The sequence below is a fragment of the Elephas maximus genome, chromosome 4 (genome assembly GCF_024166365.1).
Source record: "Elephas maximus indicus isolate mEleMax1 chromosome 4, mEleMax1 primary haplotype, whole genome shotgun sequence".
Classification (NCBI taxonomy): Eukaryota; Metazoa; Chordata; class Mammalia; order Proboscidea; family Elephantidae; genus Elephas; species Elephas maximus.
This window is the reverse complement of record NC_064822.1, coordinates 167911011-167938539: the sequence shown is the minus strand read 5'-3', so window position 1 is coordinate 167938539 and position 27529 is coordinate 167911011. Positions and strand designations below refer to the sequence as shown.

The following is a 27529-nucleotide window of genomic DNA, read 5'->3' as shown; positions in this document are numbered from 1 at the left end:
ACACATAGCCCACCCCTTCCCGTGTGAACCACTTTAATTGAAGGAGACTGAGAGAAAGAACACGGTATCTGGGGGATGGGGAAGGAATATGAAAGTTACTTAACATGAGGGACATTTTAAAGAAAGAATAAATGAACAAGTGAAGAAAGGAAACGAAGAATAAAATGCTGCAGGCATCAAAAACAAGAGAAATGCAGAGTCAGAAACAACACACGATCTTATAAAAGAGAAAGAATTCTCTTCACAGAAAAAAACCTGAGATATCTAAAAGCATTCAACACTACAGAAAATTAGTCTGGAAGACAACAGCCATTAAAAGAGACTGAAGAGTAGGGCAGCCACATAAAGAAAGTCAGGAAAGACTGCAAGAAAATATAGACATTATAAAAGAACTTCCATAGAAAGCTAATTCCAAGACGTTATGTGGCAAAATATATACATAATAATGACTGTGTACATATACATATGTATATACACACATACATATGTATCTACACAGACCACACACAAAATTATGTAAAATACTTTGTTGTATTTTATCTAAGGTGGGTAACATCAAAATGACAGCCATCTATCATTTTGCTGTATCTTCTTACTTTTTAAACCTATCAGAAAGAAAAGAGTAAAGAATTTGCTCTATTTCATACATATACAAAAGGTTTGCACTCAGCAGCCATATCACATATAAGACTGAGAAATTCTGCTGCCTGGATGATATAAAAAACAAAGTGGCGTGCTCACAAATTTTTGAAATATGGGAGGAAATGGAATCAGAATAAATCAGGTCCTGAAGTGCTGAAGAATTTACCTGTGCCCCCCTCCCTGACTGGGCTGACCCTGGGAACTTTCCTATCATTTCCCAAATGGCTTGGGTTAGTGGCTTTCCAAGCCCTGGAAAGATCAAGCATAGTGCTCTGTAAGCACAGCCCACATAAACAGGACTGTTACGGGGAGGCTCCATTTCCCCCTCTCCTTGTCTTTTTCCCTCTTGACCAGTGATGGTGATCATTTCCACATGTGCCCCGGTCCAGGGGCCTGGGGTCTCACTTTGATAAGTTTTCTCTTCATAAGCAGTTTCTTCTCCATGGAGGTTTTCCTCCTAGGGAGGTGCACTGGCCTTCACATTCCTGATTTCGCAAATGGGCTTTGTAGTCTCTCTTTCCTTCACTTGTAACATCCGTGTTAAAGATGGGAGTTCAAAGAGTTTTCTTAGCAACTGAGTCTTAGGTTATGATTTGGGGAGATACTAACAACTTCTCAGGTGTACTGTTTACCTACCATCACCTAAAATGATGCCCAAGTCCAGAGCTGGGAGAGTTTTATTCACCTGTTTTCAAAAGATATCACCTTCCAGTCATGTCAAGTAGGAAACCAAGAAATATAAGAGGCTTCTTGTGACTTTTACTTCTCCTGGGTTTTCACTTGCACTCTGGCCAACAGTTTCTTATATCATTTTCTCTTCTATCAGTGACATTTTTTTTTTTTTGCTTTGTTTCTCTTTCCTTCCTAAATTTAAGTTATTAAATTTGTATGTGCTCAAGCCCTGAGAAAAGTTACTGTCAGATGTTGAACCTATTTCCTATGCTATCTGAAACTTAATGCTACTTCCTTCAAGCTCTGAGAACTATCCTTTATTCGCCCCCTCCCCCTCCCTTTAAGAAGGCAGGAGATGCTCGCCAGATATCCAAATATGTAGTTTCATTATTAACCAAGAATAGGCAGGTCTTTTGATCACTAACCTCTGCTCAGTACAGCATATGGAATTTCCAATTTGCTTTATCCTAACAAACAAGACTTTCATTTTGCTATGGAGTAATCTACTTCCACCAATTCAGGTCAAAGTCCTTAAGGTTTGTCAGAGCCCCTCTCTTCCATGTCTTAGTTCAATCATGTCACCCAGTCTGGTAGGCTAGACAGGATCTTTTTGAGATTGCAATTTATAAGCATCAAGTACCAAAGAAGGACTAAATTTTTATATATCTTAGAAGGATGAAATTTGAATTGATTTCATTTTCAGCGGGAAGGAGATGAGCTCCCAAGAAAGGGAAACAAAGACATATCTCACCTATTGATGGTGGTATTCATTTTAAGCCCTAGGAAGTCATCTTACTAGCAGTACTTACTTCCTTCATAGCAATACTCTAATACATAGCCATCTAAACCTGCTGCTCCAATCTGGTCTGGGGGCCGCCATTTCATCGTGACAGAGTTGTCAGTTACACAGTCAACAGCCAGGAGAGTGGGAGCACTGGTTACAGCTTAAAAGAAGAAAAGAGAGAAAAAGAAGTAACAGTTAACTGCAGAGTAACAGCATAAGAAATGTGATGAAATACACAGAAGCCCCAAGTCTTAATCAATAAAATTCAATGAAAATTCCTTAAGCATACACTGTGTATAAGACAAAGGTATGCTAGACATGGAAAATTTTGGAAATGTGGCCCTAGTTTTCTCTCCCATTTGGGAGGTTGATGTGGGATGACACAAGGTCTAAAGAAGTTGAAGAACTCAAAGTTTGGGATCTACTGATCTAGAGTAAATTTCTTATAACTCTGTAATTAAAATATAAACTCTTAGACTAAATCTTTGTGTTGGAAACATACTTCGCTACCACAAAATAAAAAACCACTCGCTGTAGAGCCAGCTCCATCTCATGGTGTCCCCGTCTGTCACAGTAAAATTGTACTCCATGGGGTTTTCAGTGGCTGGTTCTTAGGGAGGAGACCGTCAGGTCTTTCCTCTGAGACACCTCTGGGCAGACTTGAACCTCCAACCTTTCAGTTAGCAGCAAAGGGCATTAAACATTTGTACTACCCAGAGACTCCACCATAAAATAGTGGACATGTTTTATTTTATATTTCTTTGCTTTCACTGAACTAAATATTTTGGTTTAGTGGATAATAAGTAAGGTGTGATTGTAAAGCAAAGAGACTAATTTCCAAGTATGATTTGTTGAACCATCCAAAGTTCTTTTTAGTTACAATGTTTACATCAAGGTACTGGGTTATTTATACCTTCAGGAGGATCACTGGAGAGTGGTCTTGGGTCAGTAAAGTCACTTGTGTGCTTTCAGTGAGGAACGACAACTGGGCCACCCACAGCTGTCATTGGCATTCTAGCACTGAACTTTGGGGCCTATATTGTGAAGCTCTTCAGATCTACTGCACTTGTTTTTAAATTTTTTAGACAGCAAATTGCCTCTACCCACCTCCTTTACCTCCAACCTCCTACTGTCCCACCATGCCAAGAAGCTTCCAGGCCTGCGCCAGTTAGGCGGGAGCAGTTGGAATCGGAGGCAATAATTCCCATGACAAAAACACATCTGTCTTGACTCACCCAAAGGAACAAAAGGCCTGGAGGGCATACTGGGCTTGGACATGCCAACCGCATTGACGGCAAAGATGCGGACCTCGTAGGCCACACCTTCAATCATCTTCTTGGGCTCAAAAGTTGTTTCTTTGCAGAGATCAAAATTCAGCCTCATCCACCTGGAGCTTTGTTTCTTTTTTCTCTCAATAAAGTATCCTGGAAGTGATGCAAAATGGAAACTAAAAATTTTCCGTTGGTCTTCAAAATTAAAGTTTGGCAGATATTAGTAATTCTTAAAATTTACATATTCTCAGTATGTACTTTAAGTTAAATATTCACATACATGTGTATATATCTATATATATAGATATACACACACATATATATATTTAACCCATTCATAATTGTATGAGATGGATTATAAGGACTATAAGTATTAGCATCATAAGATACAGATAAAGATAAAATAACAGCACTAGAAAAAATAAAATTGTACTAGGGAGAGAAGAGAGACCCTTTTGGTTAGCAGCTGTAGCTCTTAACCACCATGCCACCAGGGTTTCCTTTCTCTCCCTAGTACAATTTATATGCACCCGCTGCCTTTGCGTCATTTCTGACTCATAGTGACCCTATAGGACAGAGTAGAACTGCCCCATAGGGTTTCCAAGGAGCACCTAGTGAGTTTGAACTGCTGACTTTTTGGTTAGCAGCCGTGGCTCTTAACCATTACACCACCAGGGTTTTCTTCTCTCCCTAGTATAAGTTATATGTAGGACATAGCAACTTACACAGTCACTGTAACTGAGCAATAGATTTGGCTCTGAGTCCCTTTCAATCAAGATAAGGAAGGGAAATGACCAGTTTTGTGAACCTCATTATCAAGGTGGAAAAAAAATTCTCATTCCCAAGAGGAAGAAAATTTTTCTAAGCATTTAACTCTAAAAGAAATTTCTTCATAGATACAACCCCATGGAACTAGACATTTATTAACTAAAACAGTTTAAGTTAGATTTACAGTTGTTTCAAAATTAGATATTGAGTATAAATATAAAACAAAAAAGAGACAATCGAACTATGTTCATCGGAGCTACTGAAGCATGAAGAAATTACAGAGCATTCCATAATATATTTCAGTTTAAATGGATATTTAAAGTCACAGTATAATAGGTTTTCTTCTAAATGTAGTATTTTTAATGCATTCTGTACTAATGGGCGTATAGAAGACACCAACTTCACTGGCAGTTCCATAGACTGACCAATAGTTACCTAAGATTGGGGTCCCCCCATCATAGAGAGGAGGATCCCAGTTCATGATGCACCAATCATCTCCTACTTCTTTCACACTGGGTGCCACTGGAGGATCAGGGATGTCTGTAACAAACAAAACATTAAAATAAAATGAGAGAAAGAGAACAAAGAACATGCTAATTGGAAAATAATGTTTTTCTGGTAATAATTATAGAGTTCTTTTCTATGTCTACTAAGATGCAGTAGTATTCATTTGAGTACAAGGTCATGCTCAAGACAGGACAAGAAAAGGAGTACCCAATAAAAATAAAAATAACGACTTTCCCAAATCCCTTAAACTAGTGTCACAACATTAGAGAACAAGCTCCAAAGGGAACCCAAGACTCTTGTTTGTTACCGAGAAAATGGTAACTAAAAAATTATTGCCAAATGTAGGATATAGGGTTTTTTTTTTTTAACTGAAAATCAAATTTCCAGCAGAAGTGAGTCAAGGAATCCAGTTCAGGAATCAAGGAATCAAACTTTATGTCAGTTAGAAGATTTAAGACATTGACTGGTAAAAATCCAAGTTAGAAGAGGCAAGCTACCATGTCTTGTACAGTTTAGTGTTTGATAAAGTGACTTTTTTTTTTTTTGTTTTGGTCAGTTTAAACTATGTTTCTTAACAGAAAATTAAAGTGAGAAGAGAAGATCTTGAGATTTGGAATACTGATAATCTCCCAGAGCCATTTCACTTGGTTTCAGGCTTAGGGAAAATGCACTTAGATGGCCAGCTAGGGACCAAGGCTCATCTAACTCCTGTTCAATGATTTTGATGTAGGAATTTATTTAGCAATTGTGTTCAGTGATGTTTAAAGGGCACCAAAAAGGAATATGTTTGTGGAGAGCTAATGACTAACAACCCTAAATGGCTAACTTTAGCTACTCATTCCTGCAATGAGAAGCCCTCTACCCTACCAAAACCCTACTGCTCTTGAGTTGATTCTGACTCATAGTAACCCTCTAGGACAGAGGAGAACTGCCCCCATAGGGTTTCCAAGGCTGTAATCTTTATGGGAGCAGACTGCCACATCTTTCTCCCACGAGTGCCTGGTGAGTTCGAACCACCAACTGTTTGGTGAGCACTTGAGTGCTTAACCACTGAGCCACCATTCTAGGCAAGAAAAAAAAAAGAAGTGGTAGAAACGGTAGAAAAAGAGAGATGGTAATTTATGAGCTATTGCTATGCTGTGCTTTTCTTTTGTGGCTGCTCAGTAAACCTGAAAGAACCACCAACAAAGTCTACTCTGGATCTAGACATGGCACCTTGACTCCAGAAGCTTATTCCTCAGAGAGCTTACCCACAACTTTAATCTTGATGCTTGCATTTGCTTCTCCAGCTTCGTTTTTCAGATGTATGTTGTAAACACCAGAGTCTTCCCTTTCAGCTATGTCAATGACCAATGTGCTGCTGTCCGGGTAAGATTCTGCCCTTATCCGGCCACTGCCCTCCATAATAGCCTAAGAAGGAAAGAAATAAAAAGTGGCATGATCTGAATAACAACAAGGGTACTCTGGAGTGCCTCATAAGTTGGACACAGCGCTAATGCCTAACTATATTTTCTCAGTTTAATTGGCCACCAACCTCAGGGACAATGGTATTATTATCCCATTTTACACATGAGGAAACTGAGGCTTAACCTGCCCAAAGCCACATAGCTAAGAAGTAAAAGAGTTGGAATTTAACTCTAAAGCCCATTAACCATTAACTCACTCAAGACAAAGTCAGAGGACTGAAATATGAGTGCAGAAGAGTAACTCTAGGGGAGGTTGCCTCTTTGAGTATGAAATTAGAAATACTCAAACTCAACACCTTGCAAGAATGATTTTCTGGGTTTCAAGACTTAGGTCCTTAGTCTCATGGGACAACTCAGTCAATTGGCACCACAAAGTTCACATTCTGCATCCTAGTGAGGTGAGTAGTATCTGGGGTCTTAAAAGCTTACAAGCAGCCATCTAAGACAAAACTATTGGTCTCTACTTCTTAGGAACAAAAAAGAAAGAAGAAAACTAAAGTCTCAGAGAAGAAACTAGTCTACAGGGCTAATAAGCCTACACAAGTGTCATGGATTCAACTGTGTCCCCCCAAAATATGTGTCAACTTGGTTAGGCCATGATTCCCAGTATTGTGTGGTTGTCCTCTATTTTGTAATTTTCCTGTGTGTTATAAATCATAGTCTCTGCCTGTAGTTAAAGAGGATTAGGGTGGGACGTAACACCCTTGCTCAGGTCACAATCCTGATCCAATGTAAAGGGAGTTTCCCTGAGGTGTGGCCTGTACCACCTTTTGTCTCACAAGAGATAAAAGGAAAGGAAAGTAAGCAAAGAGTTAGGGACCTCATACCACCAAGAAAGAAGCACCGGGAGTAGAGCACATCCTTTGGACTCAGGGTTCCTGTGTGGAGAAGCTCCTAGTCAAGGGGAAGATTGACAAGAAAGACCTTCCTCCAGAGGTGACAGAGAGAAAGCCCTCGCCTGGAGCTGATGCCTTGGATTTAGACTTCTAGCTTACTGGACTGTGAGAGAATAAATGTGTCTTTGTTAAAGCCATCCACTTGTGGTATTTGTTTTATAGCAGCACTAGATGACTAAGACAACAAGCCATAGCCTCGTCTACCCTGAGACCAGAAGAACTAGATAGTGCCCAGCTAACACTACTGACTGTTCTGATCAGGGCCATGATAGATTGACCCAGATAGAATGGGAGGAAAAGATGGAACAGAACTCAAACTCCTAAAAAGTCCAGACTTACTGGACCGGTTGAGACTGGAGGACTCCCTGGGATTGTCACCCTGAGATACTCTTTAAACCTTGAACCCAAACTATCCCCTGAGGTCACCTTTTAGTGAAATAATAAATTAGCACAAGAACGAAGAATATTACCCACGAGTATGGGGCTGCATTAAAAAACCATCTATATAAGACCAAAAGATCAACAATTACTGTAAAACAAAGATGAGAAGACAAGGGGGACAGGAAAACTAGAGTACTGAAGACAGAACAACTAGAATGCAATTAATGAGAATGTTGACACATTGTGAAAAATATAACTAATGTCACTGAACAATTTGTGTTGAAATTGTCAAATGTAAAACTAATTCGCTGTGTAAATTTTCACCAAAAACACAATAAAAAATTATGAAAAAAACCGTAGGGTTTCTAAGGAATGGCTGCTGGGTTTGAACTGCTGACCTTTTTGTTAGCAGCCTGGGCTCTTAACCACTGTGCCAGAGACTAAATAGTGATTTCTTCATTCCCTTAGACATCTTGGAAACCCTGGTGGCATAGTGGTTAAGTGCTACGGCTGTGGACCAAAAGGTTGGCAGTTGGAGTCCACCAAGCTCCTTGGAAACTCTATGGGGCAGTTCTACTCTGCCCTATAGGGTCGCTGTGAGTTGGAATCTACTCGACGGCACGGGGTTAGACATCTTGAAAATTTAAAAGTACTGAAAAGGATTAAAGACTGCAAGGCCAATTTTCCATATAGGTTGTTGAATGCTGATTTTTCCCTTCCAGTTGGACACAGAAAAATGAATATCTAGTTCCCAAAGAAAGAAGTTGAGCTTCCTATAACATTTTCTTCCTTTTTTACTTCTTTCCTGCCTTCTTTCTTAATTCAGAAATTTTAAGCAGTATTATATAGTTTTCCGATTCCCAAGCCATGTCTTCTTCATAATAATGAACAGCTGGTATACAGAGAGAATAAACAGAGAAGGTCAAGGTAATTTAGAAACTGTAAATTGCCACTATTAACTTTCTGCTCTTTAGTACTTGGATTGTTGTTGTTGTTAGGTGCTATCTAGTCAGTTCCGACTCATAGGACTCTATGCACGGCAGAAACACTCCTGGTCCTGCGCCATCCTCACAATTGTTGTTATGCTTGAACAACTGTTGAAGCCACGGTGTCAATCCATCTCGTTTAGGGTCTACCTCTTTTTTGCTGACCCTCTGCTTTACCAAGCATGATGTTCTTCTCCAGGGACTGGTTCTTCCTGATAACTTGTCTAAAGTATGTAAGACAGAGTCTCGCCATCCTTGCTTCTAAGGAGCATTCTGGTTGTACTTCTTCCAAGACAGATTTGTTCTTTCTTTTGGTAGTCCATTGTGTATTCAATATTATTCTCCAATACCACAGTTCAAAGGGGTCATTTCTTCTTTGGTCTTCTTTATTCATTGTCCAGCTTCACATGCATAGGAGGTGATTGAAAACACCATGGCTAAGGTCACCTTAGTCCTCAAGGTGACATCTTTGCTTTTTAACACTTTAAAGAGGTCTTCTGCAGCAGATTTGCCTAATGCAATGCATAGTTTGACTTCTTGACTGCTGCTTCTGTGGGTGTTGATTGTGGACCCAAGCAAAATGAAATCCTTGACAACTTCACTCTTTTCTCCATTTATCAAGATTTTGCTTATTGGTCAAGCTGTGAGGATTTTTGTTTTCTTTATGTTGAGGTGCAATCCATACTGAAGGCTGTGGTCTTTGATTTTCATCAATAAGTGCTTCAAGTCCTCTTCACTTTCAGCAAGCAAGATTATATCATCTGCATATGGCAGGTTGCTAATGAGTCTTCCTCCAGTCCTGATGTCCTGTTCTTTATATAGTCCAGCTTCTTGGATTATTGTTCAGCATACAGATCAAATAAGTATGGTGAAAGGATGCAACCCTAATGCACATCTTTCTTACTTTAAACCACACAGTATCCCCTTGTTCTGTTCAAACAACTGCTTCTTGATATAAGTACAGATTCCTCATGAGCATAATTAAGTGTTCTAGAATTTCCGTTCTTCACAATGTTTTCCATAATTTGTTATGATCTACGCAGTCGAATACCTTTGCACAGTCAATAAAACATAGATAAACATCTTCCTGGTATTCTCTGCTTTCAGCCATGATCCATCTGACATCAGCAATGACATCCCTCGTTCCACGTTCTCTTCTCAATCTGGTTTCAATTTCTGGCCATTCCCTGTTGATATACTGTTGCAACCACTTTAAATTATCTTCAGCAAAATTTTACTTGCATGTGGTATTAATGATATTGTTTGATAATTTCTGCATTCCATTGGATCATCTTTCTTTAGAATGGGTACAAATATGGATCTCTTCCAGTCATTTGGCCAGGTAGGTGTTTTCCAAATTTCTTGGCATAGACAAGTGAGCACTTACAGCACTGCATCCATTTGCTGAAACATCTCAATTGGCATTCCGTCAATTCCTGGAGCCTTGGTTTTCACCAATGCCTTCAGTGCAGCTTGGACCTCTTCCTTCAATACCACTGGTTCTTGATCATATGCTACTTCCTAAAATGGTTGAATGTCGACCAGTTGGTTTTGGTTCAGTGACTCTGTCTATTCCTTCCATCCCCTTTTGGAGGTTCCTGCGTCATTTAACATTTTCCCCATAGAATCCTTCAATATTGTAGCTCCAGATTTGAATTGTTTCTTCAGTTCTTTCAGCTTAAGAAATGCTGAGTGTGTTCTTCCCTTTTGGTTTTCTGTCTCTTTGCACATTTCATAATAATACTTTAGTTTGTCTTCTCAAGCCTTTTGAAATATTCTTTTCAGCTCTTTTACTTCATCATTTCTTCCTTTTGCTTTAGCTACTTGACCTTCAAGAGCAACTTTCAGAGTCTCTTCTGATATCCATTCTGGTCTTCTCTTTCTTTCCTATGACTTTTTGCTTCTTCATCTATGATGTCCTTAATGTCACTCCACAACTTGTCTGGTCTTTGGTCATCAGTGTTCACCGCATCAAATCTATTCTTGAGATGGTCTCTAAATTCAGATGGGATAGACTCAAGGTCATACTTTGGCTCTTGTAGGTTTGTTCTAATTTTCTTCACCTTCAACTTGAATTTGCATATGAACAATTTGTGGCCTATTTCACAGTTGGTCCCTGGCCTGTTCTGAGTGATGATATTGAGCTTCTCCATCATCTCTTTCCACAGATGTAGTTGATTTGATTCCTGTGTATTCCATCTGGTGAGGTCCACATGTATAGTCGCCATTTATGTTGGCGAAGAAAGGTACTTGCAGTGAAGAAGGCCTTGGTCTTGCAAAATTCTTTCATGCGATCTCTATCATCAAGGCCATATTTTCCAACGACCAATCCTTCTTCTGTGAGTTTCCAACTTCCGCATTCCACTTGCCAGTAATTATCAATACATCTTAATTGCATGTTTGATCAATTTCAGATTGCAGAAGTTGGTAAAAATCTTCAATTTCTTCACCTTTGGCCTTAGTAGTTGGTGCGTAAGTTTGAATAATGGTTGTATTAACTGGTCCTCCTTGTAGGTATATGGATATTATCCAATCAGTGACAGTGTTGTACTTTAATAGATCTTGAAATGTTCCTTTTGATGACGAACATGATGCCATTCCTCTTCAATCTGTCCTTTCTAGCATAGTGGACCATATGACTGGCTGATCCAAACTGGCCAATACCAGTCCATTTCAGCTCAGTAATGCCTAGGATATTGATCTTCATGCATTTCATTTTTGACAACTTCCAATTTTCCTAGATTTATACCTCTTACATTCCACATTCAATTACTAATGGATGTTTGCTGCTGTTTCTTCTCATTTTGAGTCATACCACATCAGCGAGTTATCCTGAAAGCTTGACTCCATCCATGTCATTAAGGTCAACTGTACTTTGAGGAGGTATCTCTTCCCCAGGTGTATTTTGAGTACCTTTCAACCCGAGGGGTTTATCTTCTGGCACTATATCAGACAATGTTCCACTACTATTCATAAGGTTTTCACTGGCCGATTTTTTCAGAAGAAGACTGCCAGGTCCTTCTTCCTAGTCTGTCTTAGTTTTAAGGACACTCCACTGAAACCTATCCACCAAAGGTGACCCTACTGTTATTTGTAATGGTGGCAAAGCTTCCAGTATCACAGCAATACAAAAGCCCCCACAGTATGACAAACTGACACACAAGTGATGGACCAGTGTAGTAAGCTGGGGTAAGCATAGGGATCACTTCACTCATTTTCCATCTCTCAGGAATCACTGTCTTCCATTGCCCATGTTCAATATCTTGAAAATCTTTGGTTCATTTTTGTTTATTTATTTTGGGGGGTTATTTCAGGTGAGGGAGTAAATTTGGTCCCTGTTACTCCATGCTGGTTGGACATGGACATTTCATGTTCTGCTTTTGAAAACTAAAACATTTTATGTAGGAAGCCATAGGGTCACACTTGAATTGGCCCTGCTCTACCATCCCAATCTAATTTTGTTTTCTCTTCTTCACTCACTCTGCTCCAGTGACAGTGGCTTTCTATTCCCTCACACACCAAGCTCATTCCCTCCTTATGGCCTTTGTACTTGCACTGCATCTACTCAGAAAACACTTTCCTTTGATCTTCACATAACGGATTCCTTGTTGTCATTTATAGTGGCTGTGATTTGCTATCACATCAACCAGTTTTATTATTTTCATGGCAATTATTACTATCTGACATGGTTTTATCAATTGATTTATTTACTAATTTCATTGACTACCTCTCTTCTACCCCACCCCTGGTACCCATTAGAAGGAGAGAAGGGACCTGGTTCACTGCAACTAAAAACATGCCTGAAAAGTAAACGGACGATTATTAGGTTTTCCTAAAATGAGTGACCTTTCTTTCTTAAAGGAATTATATGAGTAACACACCCCTGTACTTTTATTTGCCTTTTCCCTTCATTCCAGGTCAGGGGATGGGGGGTGTGTGTGGCAGGGTAGATCAAACCTTATCTGCTCGGCTCCAAATGGCTTTTGGAGGTGGTTCTCCACTGATTGGGATCTCAAGACGAAGCTTGCTTCCTGCAACTACTATCACCGTATTGTCAGCATCAAGACCATCCAGGTTGATTCTTGGAGGGTCTGGAATATTAAACATGGTCTTTGTTATCAGACAGTCATTTCCATGTGAATAACTGGGCTAGTGCTTGGCTAGTGCTAAAAGTTGGCAGCAACCAATATTTTATCTGGCTGAAAGAACATTAAGAGGGACCCAGGTAGTTGGCACCTGTGACCCTGTAAAACTACTTCATTGTAAGACTTAAAAATAAACTATTTATGATTAGTGGTTAATACTAATTGATAAATTTTTTTTCTTTAAATGTCACATGGTTTTGAATATGTTATAATTCCAAGGTAAGTAAAAACAAACAAAAATACAACTCTGCAATGATTTCTTTAATCTACTCACCAACAACATGGACTTTGGCAGGCAAAGTAATAGGGTAGGCTTCTGGTGAAAACACATAATCACCTTCATCCTCAACGAGAGAATTGGCTATCACTAACTTGTGTATTCTAAGGAAATGAGAAAAAACACATTTCTAAGGTTTTGCAAAAATTTAGATTGTATGTTATGACCCAACCTGAAGAGATATTTGGCCGTTATCTGATTAACTGCTCTAGTGCAGCTTGGAGACAGAAAGACAGACAGAGAGAGAAAGAGAGCGAAATGGAGAAAGAAAGGGAGACAGAATGCATGTGAAGCCTTAATCATCCTATACTGATCCACATCAAATCTTTATTTTGGATTATACAGAAGTAACTCTGCAAAGATGGCCTACTTATTATTTATGCAAGAGTCTATTCTTTCTTCTCATATCTTAAAAAAGGCGAAAATAGAACGTATCAATAATGCCCTACTTTCACAGTCAAAAAATTACAAAGAATAATCTTGAGTTTGATTTGACATGCCAAACACTGAGAACAATAATTCTTAACCTTCCTGGGGTCATGAACTAGTGAAGAGCTCATAGACAGTCTGGATTTTCTCTCTGGAGAAAGGTATATATTATTCTACATACAGAATTTTGCTTTCAACTTCAGAGGACTTATGGGGCTTCCTGAAGTCAATTCACGATCTCCTAAGGGCTCACGGGTCCAAGGTTAAGAACACTTGCCTTAGATCTTTTCCAGATTATAGCATATTTCAAGGACATCATGTTTGGTAAAGTAGAGGGTCAGCGAAAATGTGGGAAACTTTCAATGAGATGGATTGACACAATAGCTTCAACATTGGGCTCAAACATATCAAAGATCATGAAGATGGCTCACATTATTGTTCTGTTATACATAAGGTTGCCATGAGTTGGAGGAGACTTGACAGCAACTAACAACAATAACAATATACTCTCGTAAAGAAAAAAAATGGTGGAAAGGTCATTTGACACTTACTAGTTAAAATTGTTAAATAATTTTGACTAGCTTTTTTTTTTTTTTCCTTAACTAGAATTCAGTATCATTCCTCTAACCTCATGTTTAGATAGAAAGAATCAGTCAATGGGTTTTGAATGAGCAAAGCACTGCAGTCCCACGAGATCACAGGTAGGACATAATGTACAATAGAGAACTCGTACCTTCTTGTTAGCTGGAAGCAAAGATCCAGAAATAGATCCACCCCCCTGCGGCCACTCTTCAAACATCCTCACCAATTATGTGATTTAGAAAGCAGAGAGAGAAGAGATGGGGACCAACCCTTACTTGTGGATCACCTAGCTTGCTTACCTTCCTTTGTGAATAATCTTAAGACGGTCACTCTCCTGAACAGGTAGACCATTTTTAGTCCATTTTCCTGTTATGTTTTCAGAGATTTCACACTTCAAGCAGATTTCTTGTCCAAGGTTTACAGTCTGATCAGTCAGAGGCGTCAATACCTTCAGGGGTTTCACTATAGAAATAAATTGTTGTTGTTAGTTGCCGTTGAATCAATTCTAACTCATGGCAACCCCAAGCGTGCAAAGTAGAACTGCCCTGCTCAGAGTTTTCAAAGCTGTGACCTATTGGAAGCAGAATGCCAGGCCTTACTTATGAGGTGCCTCTGGGTGGGCTTGGACCATCAACTGTTGGGTTAATAGTCCAGTAACTATTTGCATTGCCCAGGGACTCCTATAGAAATAAAGAGACCATTACAAATGCCAAACCCAAGCTCCAGGCAAGATGGTATCATTTCACAATGGTACAGTCAATTCTGCTAGAACACTTGTCTCGAATATGAGAATTTGTCCCAATACAATGGATACATTAGGGAACAATTTGAGTAAAACATGCATTTCATGTTTGCTTATACACACTTTCATTCATGAGAAAAAACTAAGCAAATGCAGGAAATTGCACTCAGTTGAACTGAGACAGTAAAGGATTCACAAAATGCACACATGTACACACCTCAAACATTTACCAGCTACCTCAGACTAAATGTGTGATTCGAGCCACACCCAGCCACATCTGAGGTTACAACTTTCCATCCATTTCAAGTAATTCTTCTACCACTTCACTGTCACAAACTGCAACACTTCTGATACTCACTTCCACAAGCAAACTTCAGGTCTTTTTCAAGGTAAAGTACCTTACTTATTGTAGTATTTAGTAACCATTTAACATGTGCCACACTGTGCTACTGTGTCACTGGGAAAAAGTTCTGGAGTGCTGAACCTCAACTCCATTTTTTCCATAAGCCCTGTGGTTTTTATTGTGTGACGCTGCACACAACAGTGAATTTTAGGAATGTATGTGTTGCATTATATGTTGCATTATGTCAGAACTGACTATAATTGCTTTAAATGGATACAAATATTAGGTAAGTATCCGTCTATGGTTGAAAAAATCTTTTAACGTTAAACTAAACTAGCCTCATTTCATGAGACACACTAAGTGTGTTGCGATTGCTTCTGGATAATTCAGTTATCATATGAATTGCAACTGGGCTAAAGAAAGGAGTAAGGAAGCAGAATTTCTTCTCTGCATGTGTATTACCAATCATCCTGAGATATTTGCTATTTTAATTATCATGGCCAACAGGGACAGACTGATATTAAGAACTGACTACTGTTTGGGGCATTTGGAGATGTACATTAAGTTTTCCGTGACTCTGACGCCTATTAGCAAGTTAGCTCTTACAAGGTTCTCAATTAAGCTCCCCTAGTTTGAGTAACCTTCTTCTCACCCCAAATATAATTGTAAAGTGTCGAATGTTTATTTCATGAATAACTAGCAAGTTTGCTTATAGATTGAGCAAACATTATCAGGATTTGGCATTACATCTAAGCAGCTAACATTTATTTATACGGTTTTGGGCTAACAATATTTCTTAATCTTTCGGGTAACTTTTCTGGCAGGGGACTTACAAAAATGCTTCCCTGTATTGGTGCTCTACTACATTTTTACTACTACATTGGTGAGTTTCTTTCCAGAGAACCTGATCGACCTGACATAGCAGCTCAGCTAGAATGGAATCTAATTTTCCATATTAAAATTGCCCCAAGTAGGAGTCAAATAGATTGAAACTTGCCTAAAACAGAATTCACAAACACTCAAATCATTTGTAAGCACGATTTGGAAGATTTCTAAGGAAGTCTTACTTACAGCCAACATGAAGTTTAGCAGATGACTGTCCTCCTGTTGTCATGACTGAGTATTCTGCAATGTCAGCCTTAGTCGCTCCTTCTATGATCAAAATGTGTTTTTTGCCATCAACTTTAACTCTATATCTTGATTTTGGACCAAGGTAGATCTCCTCACCATCCTTAAACCTGGGTTAAAATAGATTACAATAAATGTTTTATAAAAGATCCTTCAGCTATGTAAAATGACCAAATGCATAAAAACAAAAGTTTATCAGCTGTTTCTGGAGGCCGCAGGGAGGAGAGTAGGGGGAGTTATAGCTTAAGGGGTATTGAGTTTTTGCCTGGAATGATGAAAAACTTTCAGAAATAGATAGTGGTGATGGTTGTACGACATGGTGAATGTAATTATCATCATTGAATTGTATATTTAAAACTGGTGAAAATTGAAAATTTTTTGTTATATATATTTTACCATCATAACATTAAAAAAAAAAAAAAGATCATTCAGAAGACAGGCCTTGTTGGTCTTGTTTATTGCTGTATTCCTGTATATCCCAGAGTGTGTGACAGATTCCATACACTTGAAAACTATTTGTTAAATTAAAGAATATATGAATCAACCAATTATCTACATATGGATTAGTATTTCATCAAGTATTATCTGCAACATTATACTAAAAGAGTATAAGCCACCTCTCACTCAAAATCCATCAGTTGAAGATGCTAAGAGTGGTTATAATCCACATTTTGGGCTCCTGATAAACAATAGTAAGAATATCATAATTTAATATATTTTAAAGTAGCTGATGATTTCATATCAGAATGAACAATCTACCCTGTATAAATTACTACAGAGTCCTGCTGTGTAATTTACACTACACAATTTACTTCGTTGAAATGCTTCTCAATAAAGTATTTCCATTTTAAGATTCTGAATCTTCTAGTTTTCAATTTTGAGGCTACTCACAGAGAACTTGAGAAAATACTCCCACCTTCCCAATCCCTCTATATACATACATACATACATTCCCAATCCCTCCATATACATACACACATACAGTGAAACCTATGACAGCCGGAACGTGACAGGACTGCCTTGTTTTTTTGGGTCTTGCAAGGTTTGTGCCTTTGACAAGGTGCAGTCTTATCGCTTTTCTATCGCTCATTTAGTGGGAAATATTTGAGTTTTCCTTCTCTGACAGGTTTCTGCCTTACCCAGTTTCTGGCTTTCGCGGGTTTTATTGTATATGTTTTTATTCTTAAAGGCAATTGGTGATGCTCGAGCTAGAATATTTTCCTGAGGTACTGTAACACTAAAGTGGCTAGGAATTAAATGAAAAACAAAAACAAAAAAACAACAGAAAACCCATGTTTTCCATGTAAGAAGAAATGCAGTACTGGCAAAAAAAAAAAAAAAACCAAACCAAACCCACTGCTATCGAGTGGAATCTGACTCATAGCGGCCCTACAGGACAGAGTCGAACTGCCCCATAGAGTTTCCAAGGAGCACCTGGAACTGCCGACCTTTTGGTTAGCCGTAGCCGGGGTTTCTGCAATACTGGCACAGTGAGAGAAAGCATGGCATAGACACTAAGAGCATCCAAGGGCTCTGGAATCAAACAGACCTGGTTAACCCTGAGTCATCAATTTATTATATGTGTCTATTTTCCTACATCCTCATCCATTTCTGAATCTTTTTTCAGTCTCAGAGGTGAAAAAAAAGAACAAAAACAAGTATCTTAGTATAGCTTTAGTTATCATCTCTACTAAAACAACTAGATTGACATTCTTTTTGTATGCTTAAAAGCCATTTGTATTTCCTGTCCTGTGAACTTGGAAGGTACATTTTTTTCTATATTAAAAAATGGACAGACTCCAAGAAAGCTATTTACCATTTTACATGGGCATCGTCTTCAGACACCTCACATTCTAATTCCACTCTCTCCCCACAGTAAGTATGTGTATCTTCCAGCTGTTTGGTCACCAAAACTGGAGGCTCTAGTGAGAGAAAAAAAAGGGGGAAATCGGAATCACTAAGTATCCGAAACCTGCCTCATGAGCCCTGATTTGTCCACAGATGAAAACCCAACTGTAAGAAATTATCATCTGTCCTACAGTCATGGTTTCTATGGTGGTAGATGGTAGGTGGGTTTTTAAAAGTCTGTCCTTGGCTGCCGGAACCCAAGGTTGAGAAGGGGGAGTGTTGACATGTTGTGGGGTTAGTAACCAATGTCACAGACAATGTGTGTACTAATTGTTTAATGAGAATCTAGCTTGTTCTGTAAACTTTCATCTAACGTGCAATTAAAAAAAAAAAAAGTTTGTCCTTGGCAAAATAAATAGCTGGCAACTCAGGGTAAATTCTCCCAATTTTCATGAAACTTCCCAGGTTAAACAAATAATTGTTCAAGACAAAAAACAAAAACAAGTACCAAATATCCTTCTTTTGGCCAGTAAGATGCCAGGTGGTAGACATTTTTGAAGAAGGAGAACCTAGAACACCAAAACTCTTTGATTCCCTTTCTAGATGGGTGATAGAGATGAGTTATCTCTAATAAGAGGACAATAAATGGTATGTGACTTCGTTGATACCCTACAGCTCTTTCCAGTGTCTGTAAATGATAGCATTTAGTGTTCTCGGTGCCAAACACTGGTGCCCTTTTACTAATGAAGCTGGTTTCAAGGGAAAATCTATTTGTGATCAGCTGAGTGAGTGAAACGAGACTTAGCCAGTAGAGACCGGCAGGTTTCAGAAACTATAACTAGATTTATTTTGTGAAAAAGCGCTTGGCTTGAGTCAAAAGCACAAGGCATTTTTACCTAGCAGACTTTTTTCTCCCCTCAGCTTTTTAAGTCTTCAACAAACCTGAAGACTAATTAGGATACATCGTATCTGCCAGTGTAGAGGATCTTCAAAGAAGAGGCAATCTAATACCAAAGCCAAACCATTTCTAGACGTATAATTACCTCTGCTCTGGAGCCAAAGCGCTTACCTGGTCACTTTCACTTTGATTATTACCCCTGGAAGAAGAAGAGCAATCCGCTCTCTATTGCTGTGATAAGAGACTTCATTTTACCTCTTACAAAGAGTTCAGTGGAACACTTCTCATCGCCAGCTGTCACGTAATATTCCGCATCATCTGCCAGTGTACAGTTATTGATGAACATGATTCTTTCGCATCCTTTGTGTTCAAAGATGTACCTGTTTTGAACAGGAGGAAAATAAAGAGTCCATGAACTTGATTTTAACCTTTTCTTTCTTGCCAGGAAATCTGACTTACAATTCAGTACTGCTTGAAAGTCGGGGATATAATCTCGATATACCATTTATGTGGCGTATCTTACACTGCCTAATTAACATAAAAATGAAATCAATTTCACCTTTTTAATAATAACATAGTACATATGCATAATCACACACATTAATTTTTGTGATTATTTTATGTAAGGTTTTTATTTCAAATAGAAGTCAGTATTCATGTGTTTGCTATTCAATTTTTTAAACCCATGGTTGGAAAAAAGATGGGCTGGGGTATCAGAGAGATTTTTAACTCTGTACATTTTTTAAATGACCAGTTCATTTATTTTACAGGGGGACAAGAGACTCGATCTTATTCATTGATATATATTCCACTCATTGCCTAACCCAGTGACACAACAGATTGTGCTGGGTGAATACATGATTATACAACTGAAGCAATAATATGACTGTAATCACGAATACAGTTCTATAGAATGTGATGTTCTCTTAAATGAGTTTAAGGACTTGAGTATTTAGAAATAGAAAGATTCCAAAATTTAGTTAACTGTGACTTGGATTATGGATGAGCCATTATAATAGACCGAGCGGGGAAAAAAGTTCTTTTTTTGGAAATTCCCAAATTGAAGGCTTCCAGAGCAAAGCAACACTAAACAACATTTTTAAGGTAAAGATAACCAGTTAAAATTATGTTTTTAGTAAACTCAGATGGTCTCCAAGAGACAATCATCAGGTATGAACATTATCATCACAAAGTCTTCCAGTAGGCATGACCACATTAAGTAATTGAAAACCATCTGATTATATTTCAGAAGTGATCGATTTCCAGGATTAAAGTCTTTTTATAAATGTGCACGTGGCTCCTGTTAACTTAAAAAAATATATTGGGGTTGAAAATCTAAGATCTCTAAAAAGCAGTTTCATAACAGAATGGAGATGCCATCGGACACTGGGGATTAGCTTGTCTCCCTCATTTGGGAGATGGCCAACCAATAATAAAACACAGGCTTAGACCCATATTTTAGTAGCTCTCAACATTAAGTAGTTCTATTCAGATGCACTGTTGCGAGTAAGTACTCAAAACGGAGCCTTAATTAAATATAGAAAGTGCTCAGCCATCAGGGAATATAGATGCTATTCTGGAAAAACAAAAGCCATCTAAGTATAAGGTGTGATTTCCATCTGGTATATCAAATACATATATTTCAAAATATTTTTACATTTTATTTTAAAAAATTGGGAGAAGTTCGGCAACTGCTCTGAAATAATCACACCCATCCTAGAGCAAGACAAAACCATAGTTGGAAATCACTTGAAATAGTTATAAGCATTAAAACATCTAGGATTAAAACCTAAAACAAGGTTTACTTTACATTCAAAACCAAACTTGCTGCCGTCAACTCCAACTCATGGTGGCCCTAGAGGACGGAGTAGAACTGCCCCATAGAATTTCCAAAGAGTGTCCGGTAGATTCAAGCTGCCAGAAGTAGTTCTTAATCACTATGCCACCAGGGTTTCCTTACTTTACATAGCACTATAATCTTAATGATTCCAAAATACCTGGAAAGGGACTTAAATTTTTATTACCCCACCATATGATTTTGCATCATAAAGACATAATTATAAACTGCTTTTATTCCCAGAAAATGAAATCAGACTAATGTTGATTTATTTATACTTGTTGTTGCTGTTAGCATCACTGATTATCTGTAAAGCCCACTTACTTTGTAGTGGGTCGAATTTCTTGACCATTTTTATACCACTTCACCTCCAACTTTGGATCTGCCAGTTCCACAACAAACCGTACTCTGCCTCCTTTATCAACCTGATATGCAGGATCAAGAATTCTTGCAAAAGCTGGTAGAGAGAAGATGCAAAATCTATATTAATATGTATATATTCTCATATATATTAAATTTAAATAGTCAATATATTCTTGAGAACATAAAAAGAAATGAGAAAATGAGTCTCAGAGAAGAAAAAAAAAATGGGAACTTTCCCAAATTATCCTTTACATTTCAGAATTCTTTTATACACAGTAAGATGATTTTAAAAACTTAGAATCCACATGCTTTGGGAAGAAACATAAGAATAGTTGAAGAGGCTGTAACAATGATTGCCCGAATTCTTTAGGGAATGTACACTATAAAGCATCAAAATGAAATTGAACTTTAAGGGCAGCTTATTCTCCTAGCATGATTAGTATTAGAATCACTGGCATTATTTTTGCACTTTTTCTATATCACAGACTATTTTTCACCATAGAATTCATGAGATAAATTCAGTGATTTGTAAGAGTAAATTAAATGCCTCTGACAAACTGAAATACTAGGCTTATCAAAGTTTTTATTCTTTGTAAACTTGACCACAATAGTGACATGTTTCAAATACCCCTTACATACATGATTGGTTAATAACTTAGGAGTTCCAAACATTTTCAATAACATAGAACAGTCATATATATATATAATCTTTGAAGAGTCCTAAGCAATAGTAGTTTTTTTTTTTTCATTTAATAATTACTCTTCTTTTAAAGATAACTCTCATTTAGGCAATTTGGAAAATACATAAAAGTGTGGAATGCTTTATAAAGTTGTCATGTTTGTATCTCCAGCATTCTAACTTTATTATACTATTGCTTTAAAAAGCCCACTTTCACATAATTTTAACAAAATAAAATCAACACTAACTTAAAAAAAAATTACCTACCAGATACCATAAGAGATCAGTTCAGAGCTAAGTGATAACAAGAAAGACCAGCGTGGGCGAAAGGAGATGCCATCGGGCTCTACGCCTTAGCTCTTACATGTTTCGGACTATACAGCCTCAGTCACCTCCCAAAAACATAATTTCAGGAGTTCTGAGATAGTGGGAACAGCTGAATTAAGTTAAAGAAATCCCTTCTACATGTCTCTGGGGCCATTTCTCTCAACCAGTTTACAGGGAGCTTTAGAAATAGAGGACAGATTTTTAAGAAGAGGTGGTGAGATTCTTTACATCCTACTTGAACATTAACAACACAACAAACAGTAGGATTAATGTATTTCCCTGATGTGTCACAAAACCAATCACTGATAATGATTGAGGACAGGAAACTGAAGAGCTAAGGATAACTTTTAAATGTATTAAATTTTTTTTTTTTAATTTAAATTTCAACATCTCAACCTATTTTAAAAAAAGATATTTAAAAGCACAACCAGCTGCACCCACTTCAGATCTCCAAGGAGCAGCGTATCTGTCTTATAAAAAACACTTCGATAATCGCATGGGGTGTGAGCCCCCATCAAAAGGATGGAAGAATAGGATGGTAAAACAAAGAGGTACGGAATCTACGTAGCCGAAGGGAAAATCAAGAATTCGACAGTGAGGAGACGTTCTGGGCGGTGGCCCTGGGCCTGCTCACCTCTGCTCTTCTTCTCCACTCTGCGCATGCGCTTCAGCCTCCTGAGCATGCCACGGAGGTCGGTGATGCCGTACTGGAAGGCGATCTTCTCGTACTCACTGGGCTTCGCGTTCTTCAGCAGCTCCCACACGTCAACCTCCGGCTGTTCCTCCTGCTGCTTCACCTCCCTAACCGGGACGAAGCAATGCCTGGTTTAGTACCTGCTCTGGTCCTTAAAATAAGGACGATGGGGGTTCGGTACCCGGCTTTCCCTTCAGTGTTAGAAGCTCTGCTTAAGGCCTGAGAAGTCAGTCTGCTAGCTTTTAAGTTTTAGGGGAACTTCCAAATATAAAAAATCAAATATGTCTTAGAGTGACACTTTCGTTTTGCTAGTTAAAAACACAATGGGGTGGGGGCGAGGGGGAGTAAAGGAGGAAATCAGGAAATATCCTGAGAATTCTCAATTGTTTTAGTTATTTTTCTTTTTAAGTCAAATTAGAAGGTGAGGTTTCGAGAAATTTAACAGGTTTAATCTAGGAGATGGATAAGTGAGTTCATTTTGAAAGGTGGATTAAGAACTAGAAGATGTAAATATTGGCCTATGGGGAAAAGAGATCTCTTTCTGCCTTCCTTGATATCCATACTGTAGCTATGTATGGAAAAAAAAAAAAATGTATGGAGACACTACAAATCCAGCATTTTAAACCTTTGAATTTTGCAAATAGCATTGTCCTACCATACATTTTTTTTTTTTACCATATTAGTGAATAGGTACATTAACCACTTTTACACAAAAAAATGAAATTGCTGGGCAGGTTTTTTCCTAAGACTTTTGATACAGATAGGCTTTTCAAGAGAAAAATTTTTTTTTTTTCAAAATTGACGGGGAAAGGAGAATGAGGACAGCAATTCTCATACTTCATATTAAAGTACTATCTTGAATGTTTCTGGAAGTAGGTTGAGGTTGAATCCTAATTAAATCAATGTGAAACTGTAAAGCATCTAGTTTGGGATTCCATGAACAAGGGAAAAGTAACTTAGTGTACTTAGCAGTGGGTATTAAGGATCAAAACTATGACCCCAAATTTTGATCACTAACTAAAGATAATATATGATCTAAGACTTCAACTTCGCTTGTCTGCCCTTATTTTAAAGCCACAAATGAAACCAAAACTCAGAAACAAACACTCTTTAGGGAAAGAGGCTTAGTGTATATAGACAGTATCATTTAAACTGATTTCCTTCGCTGGCTAAATATTCTTGATTTTATTTAAACTTTGTTGAATATTTTTAACAGGTTAATTTGGAAGTGTTACAGTGATTACTTACTGTGTGACTAATGCTGGCATAGATAAGATTCTTCAGGAAAACTGGTCAAAACATCTTATGCATCAGTGTGAAAAAGGATTCATGCTATCACATTAGGGAACGATGGTTTGCATATACTCTCATTGACACATTAATTACACCTGTCTCAGAGTTTCTTCTTAATAGTCATATGCACTTTGAGAGGGAACTACTGGATTGTAATCATGGGTAAGGTATGTGGCAGGGAGAGGATATTAATACGGAGCTTGGGGGGGTGGTAGGCAAGGATGACTTCTAAAGATCTCATTTCCATTCTACATTGTCGTGTAAGTCTTTGTGCCCAGTTGGGGAAAACATTCAGGCAAATCTCCTGGCAAAGGGAAGGAATTGAGAGGTCATTGGCCCATCAGTATCCTTGATGGGAAAGACTAGGCAATATCATTAGGAAAATGTGCCTCTTAAAAACTCAAGATTCAGGAATTACCTTTATCTTACTGCAATGATAACTATACCCTCTAGGTTAATGTGGAGAAATTAGAAAGCTTAAAAACGTTGTCCTAACGTTGAAATTTTGGTAATAATTTGCCACATTCTGTATATCTACTACCCAAAAGCAGTCTGATTTTCAAATACGTCCTTTAGATATTTTAGTAGGAAGTCTTGGCGAATTGCAATTAAAATGTGTATGTCCGTACATATGTATCTCTCTCTTTCCTCAATCCAAAAATGTCAGCAGCAGTAGCAGGAGCAGCCTCTGAAACTGACTACTAGCTCCTCAGACACTTTTATTAATGCTGTATTTTTTGGTGACATTCCAGCCTAAGCGTAGTCCCCAAACTGTAAAATTACCCATACTAGATTGTGTTAAATATGCACGTCCACCCAGAAGAATTACACACATACACATTTCTAGTACCTTCCAGACGCTGGTGGTGAAAGCATTTAAAGATATCAAACCACATATAATTAAAATAGGTAATGAGAGGCAAATTGAAAACAGTCTTCTACTCTCTGATTTCACTAGGTGAGACATACCTAGTACCACCAGGGGAATATTTCTAGGAAGGAAGCCAGTAACAATGACCATCATTTTCAGTATGATTTCTTAAGTCATTTTGGCTGGTAGATGTATAAAACCTATCATCACCATTTTTTATTAAAATGCCAAATATACTCCACTCCATCATGTTTCTAGTCTTATCAAATATATACAAGAAAACACGCAATGACCTCTTGCCTATTCCTTCCTTCTCCCTCCATCATTTAGTTGAATCCCAGATTGCAAGGGAAAGCAGTCATCATTTTGTACTGGAATGTGAGGTCAAATCTCTCACCTATAAAAAAATCATCTGGAATATGTCTTTTCTTAACATGGCGGCTGCACATGACCCTAACTGCATGGCTATGTTAAGCTACAGTGAAGAGAAAAATCCAGATGCCCTATAACCTGTTGCTGTCAAGTCAATTCTGACTCATAGAGATCCTATAGGACACAGCAGAACTGCCCCAAAGGGTTTCCAAGGAGCGCCTGGTGGATTTGAACTGCTGACCTTTCAGGTAGCAGCCATAGCCCTTAATCACTACACCACCAGGGTTTCCAGATGCCTATAGGCACTTCCAATTCCTTTCCAAGCATTGGGGTAGACCTATATAATGCCAGCAGTACTTTCATCTACATCAAAATTTCTATAACTTCATCATCCCACTGAAGTTCAAAGCTGTTACAGAAATTTTATGTGGAATAAGACTTCCAAGCATTTATATAGGTCAAATCCTATAACAAGGTGCCACCTGAAAGATGTACTCTGATTTCATGAATGTCTGTTTGAAATAAGCTGGCTTTGTTCAGGGCAGGAAGATCTTTTGTTGTGTAGAGATGTTGGTAATAATGATATTTATTCTGGTGGGGATTTTGCCACACACTCTTGGAGGAGTAGAAATGGTAACCACGTGTCATTACCACAATGAAAACACATGCAATTTACAAATTAGTATGAAAACACAATGGTTTCTAAAATTATGCTATGACGGCACAGAGTTATTAGTATAATATATTAAATAAATACAGTCTTATATTAATAATCTAAACAATCCAAATCATAGTTAGGGAATGCAAAGAAAATGAAAACTGGAGACATGTTGGCTGCCCATTTTTTCTAATAATTTTTTTTTTTTAGTCATTTTGCCCAAATACTTAGATTTCTTTTACTCTGCAAATGACTGGTAGAACCATTTTGTTTTTTTTCCTTTTTAATCAGAGCATGACAATTATCTACTGTGTCACTTATTTTTAAATTTTGTGTGCGTGTGTGTTTTGTCTCTGAGAATATAAGCTCTTTTAGAGAAACCCAACATTTCCATGGAGGTGAATATTTGTTTGATACAAACTGTAAGCCAGGCCTTTTACAGTTAATTTTCACAATAACTCTGTAATGTAATTTTTATTCACCCCATCTACAGATATGTAGACCAAGTCTCAGAGAGGACATATACTTTGACCAAAGTCACATAATCAGTAAATGGTAGAGTCGGCCCTCATGTTTTTACCACAACCTTTTCCCTTTCACAGATACGGATTAGTGCCTTTCTATGTGCCAGGCACTGGTAGGCACTGGATTTCCTTTCCTTATTATACCTGGCGTTATATTGTATACGAAGACACATTTAATATTTTCCTGTTGAATGAATGGATGCAGGAAAGAAAATGCTTCTAAATGTCAATTTGTATTATAAACTGAAGCACCAACTTCTAGGACAGATTCAGAGTAGTAGTTCTTGTATGCAGTCCCAGGATATGAGCCAATTTAGAAAAGGGAAACTTGGATTTGGATCCCTGCCCTGCCTCTAACTAGCTGTGCGATTTGAGGTAAGTCACTCAGTGTCTCTGGACCTTGGTTTTCTCATCTGTAGAACGAGGAGGAGTGCGGTTTTTTTCATACACTATTCTTTTAAACTAATTTGTAATATTATAGAGGCTAGTGATTTTTAGTGATTATCTGAAGTATCCAAAGGAGAAAAGATAGAGTTGATATTGCCAAAGTCGATCAATTGGCTAATACCTATCAGTAATTAATCATTTGTACCTATTAATATTTCTGTTTTAAACCTAAATATGCAGAGCTTAGGGCTCTTTTTTTCTTTCACAGGAACTTAAATAAAGCCTTCTGGCTAAATTGTAGATGATGAGGATAATAAACAAGCCCAGTTTATAAGAAGTATCATTTGTTCAGAAGCACTTTTGTACTTATGTTCCTTTAACACCCATAGAAAGCACTAAAAGTGAGAAAAAGTGTGCTCAAAAAGCTGAATGAAAACTGATATCAATATTATGTTATTAATTTAGAGTTGTAGCTTTACTTTGTTTATTCACAAATTTGCTAGGTAAAATAGGATCCCAGCAAAAAATCAATCTCTTTGTCACACTATAATAAAAATCTAGATATATGTAACTTTATATATAACACATATATAGTATGTTACATAATTACATATATGGACAAAATCCTATAAAAATGGTGATGTACTAAAAAAAAAAAAAAAAAACCCTACTAGATATCCATAATGAAAGTCTTTAAATTGTATTGCAAGCGAGTAATGTCAGAGGAGTATGATAACACTAAATATTTATTTCCATTTT

General features: G+C 37.8%; 1 protein-coding gene across 6 annotated transcripts in view; it reads right to left on the bottom strand.

The window, feature by feature from the left end:
- MYBPC1 (myosin binding protein C1) overlaps nucleotides 1-27529 on the bottom strand; it is a 95756-nt gene that overhangs the window by 22815 nt on the left and 45412 nt on the right. For all 6 annotated transcript variants that reach the window (XM_049884171.1, XM_049884174.1, XM_049884176.1 and 3 more), the window contains 12 exons: nucleotides 22606-22772; nucleotides 20927-21059; nucleotides 19021-19145; nucleotides 17836-17941; nucleotides 15963-16129; nucleotides 14106-14268; nucleotides 12793-12899; nucleotides 12331-12464; nucleotides 5895-6054; nucleotides 4573-4677; nucleotides 3334-3522; nucleotides 2124-2258 (listed from right to left, as the gene is read on the bottom strand). In XM_049884171.1, the coding sequence (XP_049740128.1) occupies nucleotides 2124-2258; nucleotides 3334-3522; nucleotides 4573-4677; nucleotides 5895-6054; nucleotides 12331-12464; nucleotides 12793-12899; nucleotides 14106-14268; nucleotides 15963-16129; nucleotides 17836-17941; nucleotides 19021-19145; nucleotides 20927-21059; nucleotides 22606-22772 (1691 nt within the window). The remainder of the gene's footprint in view (nucleotides 1-2123; nucleotides 2259-3333; nucleotides 3523-4572; nucleotides 4678-5894; nucleotides 6055-12330; nucleotides 12465-12792; nucleotides 12900-14105; nucleotides 14269-15962; nucleotides 16130-17835; nucleotides 17942-19020; nucleotides 19146-20926; nucleotides 21060-22605; nucleotides 22773-27529) is intronic.